Source organism: Manacus vitellinus, unplaced genomic scaffold (genome assembly GCF_001715985.3).
Source record: "Manacus vitellinus isolate BGI_N305 unplaced genomic scaffold, ASM171598v3 scaffold_82_pilon, whole genome shotgun sequence".
Taxonomy (NCBI): Eukaryota; Metazoa; Chordata; class Aves; order Passeriformes; family Pipridae; genus Manacus; species Manacus vitellinus.
The window spans coordinates 1,759,424-1,771,985 of record NW_021940828.1 but is presented as its reverse complement, the minus strand read 5'-3'; the positions used below and the strand labels follow the sequence as shown (position 1 = coordinate 1,771,985).

General features: G+C 44.7%; 1 protein-coding gene across 1 annotated transcript in view; it reads left to right on the top strand.

Annotated features, from left to right (window-relative positions):
- FZD3 (frizzled class receptor 3) overlaps window positions 1-12,562 on the top strand; it is a 42,688-nt gene that overhangs the window by 18,703 nt on the left and 11,423 nt on the right. The window contains exons 2-3 of the mRNA XM_018085554.2: window positions 2,592-2,788; window positions 3,901-4,918. Coding sequence (XP_017941043.1) covers window positions 2,592-2,788; window positions 3,901-4,918 — 1,215 coding nt within the window. The remainder of the gene's footprint in view (window positions 1-2,591; window positions 2,789-3,900; window positions 4,919-12,562) is intronic.

Genomic DNA, 12,562 nt, shown 5'->3' with positions numbered 1-12,562 from the left:
AACCATTTAGGTTGGAAAAGACCTCTGGGATCATCGAGTCCAACCTGTGACCCATCCCCACCTTGTCACCCAGCCCAGAGTGACACATCCAGTCATTCCTTGGACACCTTCTCCAGGGATGGGGACTCCACCACCTCCCTGAGAAACCTGTTCCAATGTTTAATAACCCTTTCCAGGAAGAAATTCCACCTGAAGTCCACCCTGACCCTCCCCTGGCACAGCTTGAGACCGTTTCCTCTTGTCCTGTCCCTTGTTCCCTGGGAGAAGAGGCAGGGATTGTTGGGATTGAGTAAATCTGTTCTGTGTTTTGAGGAACGTGCCAAGGCCGAGCTCAAAACCAGACCCTTTCCAGCACCCAAAGTGCACCTGCTGTGCCTTCTGTGGGACTCCTCTGGGAAAATCCAGTTATTCCAGTGTTATTTCAGATGTTTTGGTGTCCTGGTACCTTTCTGTTCCCTTGAACTGGCCTTACTACTTCCCTTTGCTTTGGAATATCCATGCCCTGGAGCTGTGTTTGCAGACCTTGGCATAGTCTGGGCTCTTCCTAAAATGGTTCATCTTCTTCAACTCATGCAAAACCAAACAGAAATTTTAATGAAGGCAAAATAGCAGGAAAAGAGGAACTCCTGGAACATCTTTCCTTAACTGGAGATGTAGCAGAGGAGAGTAGGGGAGCATTTGTCAGGAGAACTTGAAATTTAGGTGTGGAAAACCGCAGTGGCAGGAGGCAGGATTTTGGGCTCGAGCCAGGAATGAAGCCAGTGGCTCTTTTTCATAAAGATATAACTCAATTTTCTTACTTTCAAGGTTCTTTGAAAAGAAAGAGAGTTAAACACTTCCTTTATTTTCCCTTGGCATCAAATAAAGGAAGACTTACCTTCAGCTTTTGCAATCATAACTGCCTACAACCAATTTCTTGGATCCATGTGGTCAAGCAATGCCTTTAACTGTGCTGTAGGTCCTAAATATTCAAAAATAAATACATTTATGCATCTGAAGTACCTGTCCAGCCAAACAGAAAGATGCTCTCCAGTCACACGAGCTTTTAAATGTAAATACTTTCCAACTGCTGCTGCCTTTTTCCTCGTGAATGACTCTGGAGGTTTCTGCTGCTCTTCATGCAGGTTAGTGCCAAATTGCACAGCTCTCCTGTCATGGGACACTGGAAAAAGGAAGGGAATTTAATCAGCTTGGCAAATAATAATGATGTTTAAAAAAAAACAAACATCAAAACAGTAAAATCACAGCGTGGTTGTGTCTTGTATTCCAAAAATTAACCTTTTGCAGGGAAAAGGAGACATGTGGGAAGAACCGAAAGAGTAAAGAGGTGATAAGGGAGAACTGAGAATGAAACTTTTCCATACAATTCCTAATATTTCTCATTTATACTGACACAGAAGATGACCTATTTTTTGTTATTTAGTCTGTTCTACTCTACTCTTGGAAAAAAAAAAAAAAGCTGAACTGGTTTAAAATACTTCTCAGGAAATTGCTGTTTGCAAATATAATCTTTCTGCAGCTCCTCTTCAGCTTCAGTTCTAATAAGATTTAGGGTTTATATATGTTTATCTACAGCAGGTTCATTTGTGCTTCAGCTATTGCACCACGAATTCTGAAGATTAGGCTCCCTTTGCTCTGTAATCCTGCCTGGCTGGGGAGAAGGGGAAACTCTGGCGTCAAAATAGTGTTTCGTTCCGGAGTTGTAAGTCCTAATGGATCTCAGTATTCTGTGTCCTTGAATATTCCACTCTCAAAGGAATATAATTGATCTTATATTAATATCCAAAGAGATGGTGAGGCTTTGGATAACAGTAAGTGCCACACAGGCTTGGAATAAAATATTGATTAACTCCTGGAGAGTTTTAAAGACGAGTAAGAGCAGAATGAACCCACACAGGATAGTTAGAAGATAACGTGGATTATCAACGTGCTCCAGCTTTTATTCAGACATAAATCCCTGCCCTACTTATTTTTCCTTCTTTTTCATCTTCAGAAATGCTCAAGACCAGCTGTATTTGCCCAACTGGGATAGATTTCCTCTCAGAGTTTCCAAGGAGCGTTGCTCTCGCCGATACTCAAACCCGTTATAAAGCGCCACGGGAGCGCAAGACACCAGTCATTTTTTTCCTGACTCATTTTTTTTATTTTTCAGGCTTTGATTTCACGGTGCCTTTTTCTGATGGTTAGTGAAGAAATGACATATTTACTGTGCCTCCTCTGTGGTTACATGGTTACAGCCCTTTTCTGGAAGCTGGGAAGTTGATGAGAGTTTATATGACAATGGTAGCGGGCAGGTTGGGAGTGTTTTCCTTCTACGGATGCGCTCTGATGGTAGAACTGAAATTCCCCTCTGGGGGGTTTAGCTGCTTAATTCCCTCTGCTTTTAATGCAAATCAAGGACATAAATGTCCCTTCTGAATCGCTGTCCTTGTCCCCAGGCTTCTTGATCACCCATACCTGATCATTCCAACAGAGAAACGAGGTCCTGTTACGGTTGTGACGAAACAAAGCAAAGCTTCCCGTGAAACCCCCCTGCAGATGTGCTGGTTGCAGCTGTTGAATCCCGCTTTTTTTTTTTTTCCCTTCCCCAGCCCTTCCACCCGATGGTGAATTTGGAATGCTCCCGGGATTTCCGGCCCTTCCTGTGTGCCCTGTATGCCCCGGTGTGCATGGAATACGGGCGGGTGACCCTGCCCTGCCGCCGGCTCTGCCAGAGGGCCTACAGCGAGTGCTCCAAGCTCATGGAGATGTTCGGGGTGGCCTGGCCCGAGGACATGGAGTGCACCAGGTGAGAAGATCCGGGTGGTTTGTTTTTTTTTTCCCAAGGTAAAATTTTGGCACCGTCTCGGGCGTTTTATGGTCTCAAACAGATGTTCTGCGTGTTTTCCACCGCGAGTGCCCATGTTTTCCGTTCTGCTTCCCAGCCTGTTTCCTGAGGTGGGAACTGAGTTCCTATTTCCATCACCTGCCTGAGAGTTGAAAACTGGCTGGTTTTGAGGGGTATAAAATCTCAAAGCTCTTGTTTTCAGAGCGTCTACCTCTTGTCGAGCTCGTGTGTGAACAGCAGCTTTCAGCTTTACATTACACAAATAACTTACAGAAAAAGCACTTGATGATTTTCCAAACTATTTGAAACAGAGTGTGCATGAAATTAAGAACAATATCTTCTGCTTTATTTTTTTTTTTATAAGTGACTCCAACAGTCAAAATGCAGAACCACAAACAGGAAGAAACAGTTTCTTTTACAGTTGGATTGGAGAGAAGGAAAAACAATGAAGAATTATTTTAGCAAAATAAGTCAGAGGATGCTTGTAATGTGTGGAATCCCTCCAGTCTCTCCTTCAAGACTGTTCCTCCAGCAGTCCTTAGCCCCCAGTCAGAGCTTTAATCAACAAATATCTTCATCATAATTTTGATTTGTGAATGCTGGGTTGGACTTTTGGTGTAAGCATCTCACTGTCCTGAGACCAGCAAGTGAAGTTGCTTAGGAAAGGCTTTAAAATGCTCTATAAAACCCTGCTTCCATGGGTACATGGTCTCAGTTTACAGTGAGCCTTAGTTTACAGACCTCCCGAGATGGATTTTATACCCTCCCCTTTATCCCTAAAGCCCCAGTGGGCTCCTTGTCCATTTATTTCTCTATTTAATTTTTAAACCTGTTATGTGGTTTCAACATCCACTGCACTCTGGGACAAGGAGCTCTGGAGCTTGGGTATAAATAGTGCAGTATTTCATGGACTAACCCTAGCTTGGATTGTCTGTTCTCGCTCCAGTTGGGGTGCCTGAAGTCACCCCTAGAAATAAGGTTGCTGTGCCTGAAGTCACCCCTATAGATGAGGTTACTGATCTTTGCAAAGTACGTGGATATTCCTCGTAAACCCTCCTCTTCCCACTGTTCAGGTTCCCGGACTGCGATGAGCCGTACCCTCGCCTCGTTGACCTCAGCTCGGCCGGGGAGCCCACGGAAGAGGCCCCAGTGGCAGTCCAGAGGGATTATGGCTTTTGGTGCCCTCGGGAGCTGAAAATAGACCCCGACCTGGGCTACTCCTTCCTGAGGGTGCGCGACTGCTCCCCTCCCTGCCCCAACATGTACTTCCGCCGCGAGGAGCTCTCCTTCGCCCGCTACTTCATCGGCGTCATCTCCATCGTCTGCCTCTCCGCCACCTTGTTCACCTTCCTGACCTTCCTGATCGACGTCACGCGGTTCCGCTACCCGGAGCGGCCCATCATATTCTACGCTGTCTGCTACATGATGGTGTCGCTGATCTTCTTCATCGGCTTCCTGCTGGAGGACCGCGTGGCGTGCAACGCCTCCAGCCCCGCCCAGTACAAGGCGGCCACGGTGACCCAGGGCTCCCACAACAAGGCCTGCACCATGCTCTTCATGGTGCTCTACTTCTTCACCATGGCCGGCAGCGTGTGGTGGGTCATCCTCACCATCACCTGGTTCCTGGCCGCCGTGCCCAAGTGGGGCAGCGAGGCCATCGAGAAGAAGGCCTTGCTTTTCCACGCCAGCGCCTGGGGGATCCCGGGCACTCTCACCATCATCCTCTTGGCCATGAACAAGATCGAGGGCGACAACATCAGCGGCGTGTGCTTCGTCGGCCTCTACGACGTGGACGCGCTGAGATACTTCGTCCTCGCCCCTCTCTGCCTCTACGTCGTCGTGGGAGTCTCCCTCCTCCTGGCCGGGATTATCTCCCTCAACCGGGTCCGCATCGAAATCCCGCTGGAAAAGGAGAACCAGGACAAGCTGGTGAAGTTCATGATCCGCATCGGCGTGTTCAGCGTCCTGTACCTCGTGCCGCTGCTGGTCGTCATCGGCTGCTATTTCTACGAGCAGGCCTATCGCGGCGTCTGGGAGACCACGTGGATCCAGGAGCGCTGCCGGGAATACCACATCCCGTGTCCCTACCAGGTGAGGAGCCCGCTGTGACATGGCCGTGGATGATGCAGTGTGGTAAGGATTACTTGTCCAAATGATTCGGGGATGGCAAGAACTTTGCCATCCTTGACTTTTAGTCATCCTCGAATGAGGATGTTCTTGCCATCCTCGAATCATTTGGATAAGCCATTAGGCCTTCTGGAAGACTTGATGCTGTTGGAAAATCCGCTGCTCCGTGGCTTTTTTTTGCGGAATTTCAGGGCTGCGTGCGACCTATCAGGGGTATAAAGTTGTTATTTTAAAACAACTTCACCACCAGGACTTTAAGGAGTTTATTTGTGGTCGTTAGAGGAGTGTTGCTCAGGTGGGATTTTGGCTTTTAAACTGAGGTGTCGTCAGCTCGAACACTCGTTTTTTCTGGTTCTTGTCATTTCTCTGCAGCAGTTTTGGTGCTCTGACTTGCCTCGAGGTTTTGTGCTTATTTTGTGTGCCAGAAAAACATCTGTATGAAATCTTACTTCAAGTATCTCCTGAAGAAAACCAGAGCTCACAGCTCATCAGGTTTCTTTTTTTTTTTTTTCCACTTACCTGCTCAGTTTAATTCAGTTATCACAGGAACAGCAGCCTCTAAGATCAAACTGTCCCCTGGTTTATTCAGTTTTATTCTGAAATGAAAGTATTTTAGGTATTAAATTTCTTGAAACCTACTTTAGAGCCAAAGTGGGAAATTGTTTTTGGAATGATTGCATAGATATTTTCTGTAACTCGTTTGAAAGGAACTCTCTTTCCAGGAGGTTTTACAGCAAATATCTGCACCTACAGGGATACTAAAAATTAGGATTTTGGCTCTGAAGCAGTTAGAACACCAGCTGAATCATCAAAGCTCACATTTTAATGCAATAAAATATCACTTAAAGGTTTGACTTAGGCATGATAATAATCCTTTTATTACCTTTTAACCCTTTCTGTTGTTTTCCCTGTTGGCTTTTATTAGGGTGGGACTCTTCCATCCAACGTTGGAGCATTTTTATGGCAGGAAATCTCTGGTGGGGGGGGAATGTGCAGTTTCATGGGTTTGATTGAGTCTTCCTTGCTACAGGTTTTAATATGTTAAACTGCTTTAAAAGAAAAAAAAAAGAGGAAAAAAAGGGCTGCATGGCTTTCTCTTGGTTGATTTCAAACAAACACCCACCGTAGGCAAACCTAAAATTCCTGTAAGAACCTACAAAACCAAGAGGGTTTTTTTGCTCCCTCAAAATATCCAACAAAAACTGCTTCAAACTGAAATCCTGGCCGGTGGAATAACAAAATCCTGTAGGAAAGGGCTCCTCCAATCCCCGGCAAACCCTTGGATAATGGCTCAGCAGGAGTCAAAAGAACAATAATGGTTTCATTCACATCAAATTGGGTTGAAGGACCCAGGGACCCCGGGGAGCATTAGAAGGGTTTTTTTCTTTTAACCCGTCCATTTAGGGTTTTGTTTTTTCTCCCCCCTCAAACTAAACGTGCTTCCCTAATTAAACAATCCACAGTTATAATTGAAACAGATTTCCAAAGCTGGGGGGGGAGAGGGTGGGGGGGGAAATAATTTTCTCCTTAGATCATGCCAGTGAAATACATTGTTAAATTGGGGGGAAATCTGGAGCTTTGTGGGGAGTATCCCTCTCTTCCTGAATAAGATCATATCGTTATCAGAAATTCACGTTATTTAACTCAACTCCAAATCTCTGAGTGCCTTTCCTGAGGCAAGACTATCCTAAATTGCGAGCTGGAGTTGGCTCCACGTGGATTTTGGGGGTTCATGTGCAAAGCTTGCCCAGGGTTGTGGTGATTGGGCCCTTTTTTTTTCCCCGACACCAGTGAATCCGTCCGTCCAAGAGTTGCTTCATCTTTGCCACCAGAGATGATGGCACAGTAATTTATTCTGGAAAATTGCTGATGGTGGAGGGGGGTGAGGGGGTTGGAATATACAGCTGCTCCAGCCCTGCCTCCCTCCTGCGTGACTGCTCCGTGTGGGAAAGACCCCGGGGTTAATCCTGGGCTGGATTCTCCTGGATGCTCCCGAGCCGGAGCTGGTGTTCCAGTGAAAACTTGTGTTTCTCTGGCTTCCTAAAGGGATAAATAATCCCCAAAAGGAGTGAACAACTAGATGCCTGTGTGCCTCCACCTTGGTTTGTGGCTACCTGGATGTTTCCAGGCTTGACCCGGATACACATTTTCCCGGTTATTTGGCAGATCTGGGAAGTGTCCGTTGCTTTCCATGAGAAATAAAATCTGTTTTTACACAAAGACAGAGAATCAATATCCCAGTATTCCAGCTCTTTGAGGAGTAAGTGGAGGGCCAAAAGGAGCTCATGTTACCTTAGCTTGCCCTTGGTGTCCTCCACACTCCCAAGTTTCTGGGAGAGAACAGGAAAGAGGGGGGAAGGGTTTGTAGGAGCTGTAGCAGCTCCGTGACCACATCCCAGTCCTCAGTTTTCTAAAGAGTATCCTTTTCCACCCCTTTCCATGGGCAGGGACAACTTCCACTATCCCAGATTGCTCCAACCTGGACTTGGACACTTCCAGGGATCCAGGGGCAGCCACAGCTTCTCTGGGAATCCCAGCCCAGCCCCTCCCCACCCTTCCAGCCAAGAATCCCTTCCCACTCTCCCATCTCTCCCTGCCCTCTGGCAGTGGGAAGCCATTCCCTGTGTCCTGTCCCTCCAGCCCTTGTCCAAAGTCCCTCTCCATCTTTCTTGTGGTCTCCCTTCAGAAATGAAAGGAGGAAAAAAAAAAAGCAGGGAAGTGGACACAATCTCATCATAAAATAATCACATTTAGTCATCTCTTGGTTCAAAATCCATGTTTGCTGCTCCTCCTCCTAATTGTGTTTGGGGAAATAATTCCACATGTTCCTATGGCTGTTCAGTGTGGTGGCAGGATCATCCCAGGACTGTGTCCAGCCAAATTTTGAATTCTTGTTGCCATAAAAGATGTAATTCCCTTTCCATCAGCCATCTGACTTTGGGAGTAAAGTGAAAAGTTGGGTAAATTGGAAAGGCAAAGTTTGAAGTGCCTTTGGCTGCTGTTCCACGTCCGTGTCCTGCAGGAACCACAGGGAGAGTGTCAGAATTTTATTCCTCTTGGAAATTTTAAAGGCAACTAAACTTTGCCTTTAACATAAACATGGTGACCTGCCCCCAGTCTGTGAAAACAGGTCTCAAAACTGGGATGGATTTGGCTAAAAAGTGAAACAGATGCTCACAAAAGCCTGTCCCCAGAGCTGGTTGTAAAGTACATTTCTCTTACGAAAAGTAGGAGATGAAATGGTCCAAAAAAATATGATTTCCTGCAAGTTCTGAGTTAAGATTAATTTCTCTCAAATCCAAATGTAAATGGACTCTTCCCAGTTTCCATGAATGCTCCAGGGCCAGGTTGGCACTGGGTTGATGGGAGAGATTCCCAATATAGATACCGAAGAGATAAAAAAAACAAAAAGAAAAAGAAACTATTTCAAAGGCTTTTGCTGCCCTAGTGGGAGTCCTTGAGGAGTGGAATTAATTATCTTTGCTTGGGATCTGATATCCATCATTTCCCTGCTCCTGGACTAAAAGGCCTCAGTGGTGCCTTGCTGGGAGCAAAGGTGGTGCCCCTGTTTGTGTTTTTCGTGTTATTTAGAGGAATGGAAGCAGATGTGGATTTACTGTTGATGGGGAAGACCTGACAAATTCAAACTCTGATTTTTATATCAGAAATCCTCTTTTATTTCCCATTAGGAGCTCAGTTTTGTGCTGGGTGCTGAATATCCATCGTTTATTCCATGTCAGGTGCCTCCACTATCCTAGGTTTCTCCAAGCCCCATCCAACACAGCCTTGGAACACTTCCAGGGATGGGGCATGATTTGTACTTAATTAATTATCTGTTTTAAGAGGTCACATTTGCTCTTGTTTGGTATTTTTAGTTTAGGATTTTTGCCACAAAGTTTTGGGGACATTTTTTTGGGAGGAAGGGGCAGGAGACATGTGGGGTTTTTTTGCAATCAGTCCCCTTCAAAAATCAGAATAAAGCCTTCAACACTTTTTAAACTCACTTTGTAGATCCTGAGCAGCCTTGGTGTGAATCTTTCTTAATCATTCCAGAAAGAAAATTCGGGAAGAGGCTTTTTTGCTGATTTTTCAGGAAAAGTCATAAATAAGCCCTGGAATTTGGGAATCCCGTGGACAGATAGTTTTGCTTTGCTAAGAGCTTTATAAACATGCTCCAGCTACTGCTGGAGAAGACTTTTTCCTGCAGGAACAATGAGCACAACCCAACTCCTTTTCAAAAGTAATTTTAACCGAGTTCTTTGAAGCAGCTACTGAGCTTATCTCCAAATCTTCTCTATTTTCCTTCTGATCTTTGCTTTAAAAAGATTAAACCCGCCTTGGTGGTTGTAAGAACTTAATTATTCAGGTGATGTCATAGTGAATATCGTTTTTATCAGCAGCAAAAATAGACAATCCAGCCCATTATTTTTTTCCCCCTCTCTGGTGTTTCATTCCAAGCTGAGGCTCCGGCCTTGCCCGTGAGGGGAAGTTTTAAATGGTTTGGTTTTTCTTTTTTTGCTGGAGATGGGAATTCTGGGCCTCTCCCTCCTGGTGGTGGCTGCTGTGGGTGGAGAAGAGGATGGATTGTGGTTGCCTGGGATATCAAGGAACGTTTTGTTCATGGCACAGAGGAGAACAAAGTACCCTCTTGCCAGTATATTGCTGATAATATTAAAACTATAACGCAGTGGGGGTTATTTTAAACATTGGATAAATGGATTTTAATATCAGGATTGGGCTCTTGTCACCTGCTGATAATTTTGGCTCAGTTTGTCACTTTTCTTGTCTCCCATCTTCACAGATTTGACCTAATAATGGTTAATTTTCAAGATCATTTTGGATGTGGCCTCCCTGCCCACGGCTCTGAGCAACCTGGGATAGTGAAATGTGTCCCCTGCCCGTGGCATGGGGTTGGAATGAGATGGTCTTCAAGGTTCCTTCCAACACAAACCATTCTGTGTCCCAAAATTAACTCCATTGCCATAAAAATCTCTTCATTTTGGGCTGTTTTGGCTCACTAGCAGCTCTTAACGTTGCCTTTTTTTTTTTTTAAGTCCTTTTCAAAGGCTTCCCACATAACAGGAACATTTCCAAGTGTTTCGTTCCTCCTTGGCATGGCTTTATCCTTCACTCTGCTGAGTGTCACATCTCCTGGTGCTTATTTGAAATAAAATCGGGCCAAAGCAAAAGACACACCAAGACAAGCTGCTCCAAGTTCTGGTTCAGCTGAGTCTCTTCATTTCTCCCCCATCTCCCCCCAAAAAGAGAAGAAAAACAACAAAACAATGCTTTATTTATGTTCAATTTCTATTTTTGCTTTTATATATTCAATTTATTTTTAATATTTTTTTATATGTTCAATTTATTTATTTTTTTTCCCCACAAAAATTCCGAACGGGCGTTTGAATTTACTCCAGAAATGTTAAAATTTTGGGATGGCCAGGTCAGCTTGCTGCCTTTTCCCTGTGGCTGTGCCCAGGGTGACGTGTTGGGCTTTACTTTCACGCCCAAGTGCTTTGGAACAATCTCACTCAGGGACCGAAGCAGAGAAGGGGCAGGGCTGACAAAAACCTCACTGAAAACAGCACAAGGAATAATTGTTGACACGTAGAATCCGAGGTTTTGTGGGGCTGGTCAGGTTGGGATGGAGTTTCTCCATTTTTATGTGGCATTTTCCTTTTTTTTCCCCCCATTTTTTCAATTTTTTTTTATTTTTTCCCTGATTTTTCTTTTTTTTATTTTTTTCCATTTTTTCCCTTTTTTTCCCCCCATTTTCCCATTTTTTTCAATTTTTTTTTTCATTTTCTCCACTAATCAGGGATGTTGCCACAGTCTTTTTAAATCCAACATGTCTCAGCTGTTTGGCCATCTGTGGGTCTCCCAAAACGTGGAGGGGGGAGTGACTGGGCTGGGTTGGAGAAAAGAGGCTTTGTTAGGAAGTGTCTCAGCACCATCCCTGTGTGGCAGAGGCATAAAGAGAATATATTTAGGAGTGCCTATAAATCGAGATTCCTCCTCCCCCTTCTTTTTCATGGTTGTTTAGAATTCCTGGTGGAAGAGGTAATGGGTTTGCTTAAATCTGCCCTGAGGAGGTGCTTCTTGTTGGGTGTAATTATTCCATCCTAAAGGAAAAAAAAAAAACAAAAAACCCAAAGGTTGAGATAAAACCAGATTTTCTTAATCAGAAGAGATGGAGCAAATCTGAATTATGGGCTTCCTTCAAAAACAAATGTAACATCAGCTCAAAGCAACATAATTATTAATCAGAGTATTGCTCTGCTTCCTAGCAATGATTCAGGTGATTTCTGCTGGTTTAGATGCTTAGGGAAAAGAATATATTCAAGGGAAATAACACATTAAAGTGAATTTCTCAGAATTCTCCTTGTCAGCTTTAGCTGAGTCTCCTCCTTACTCATCCAGGACTGGGATAAATCCCACCCAGGATGTGGTGTGTTCCCTTATCTCCCCTTGGCAACCTCCAGTGCATTAGCAGGGAGTGAAAGCAATCATTCCATGCAATCATTTCATCACCTGACTCATTCCTGGCCGGGTTTTAATTGGATTGTCTGAGCCAGAGCCAGGGGGGGAAAATGGCAATTTAATGGTGATTTCCCAACCCTCGGACAGGTTGATTTGGGCCCAACACGACTCCTCAGGGTCAGCCCTTCTTCTCCTTTCCTTTGCCAAAGGAGGTCAGATCCTGCTATTTTTGAGTCCTCATTCTCATGCCATTCTCTTTTTAATAACCTTTCTGGAACAGCCTCCAATTCTGGTTATTGAGGAACCTTTTTTTTCCCCCCCGCCCCCGCCGGCTCTTTAATTGTGATTAAAACAGCACCAAAAGCTGAGTGAGGAGCTCACATTCCTCTATTTTCGCTCCTGACTCCCAGAGCTGGATGCTGACAGGAAACCCAAACCTAAAAACAGATTCATCTCGTTGTTTTAATAAATTAAAGGCAATTTCTTGTGATTTACGTTTGGAAATCGGGTGTGGCAATGCATGATCCTGGGATTCAGGGTTGCTTTGGGATGCTGGGCAGTCACATCAAACAGTGGGAGACCAGCTGGCAAAGTTGGAATGTTGACTGCAGGTCTCTGAACCTCCATATATTCCAAATATTCCCAATCCAGGTGAGTTTTAGTGGCTCTCTGTGCCATGGATGCCTTGTCCTGTCAGCACAGGAACACCAGGTACGAGAAATTCGGGATACACTGCACTGCTGTGCATTTATTCCCAGTGATTCCAGAGTTTCATCATAATTTCCAAATAATTTTGGAAGCTTAAGCCCTGGGAGGGTCCTTGGTTTGGAGTGTCTGGGATCAGGATTGAGCAGCTCTGACACTCACACAAACCGAATATGATATATTTTTTTGCTTGTGTTTTGTTTACTTTTATCTTTTTAGTACAGTTTTTGAAGGCATTAACGCTGAACAGCATTAAAATTATCTGTTATGCTCCAAAAAAATCCACTAAGAACAGGTTCTCTTCCTCTTTTTTCACCACGGGAGGGTCAAAGTCTGAACACAGGTCTGAAGAGCAGGACAATAATAAACTGATGAGCATCAAAACCGACAAGAATTATCAAAACTGATGAGCTGTGTCATCTC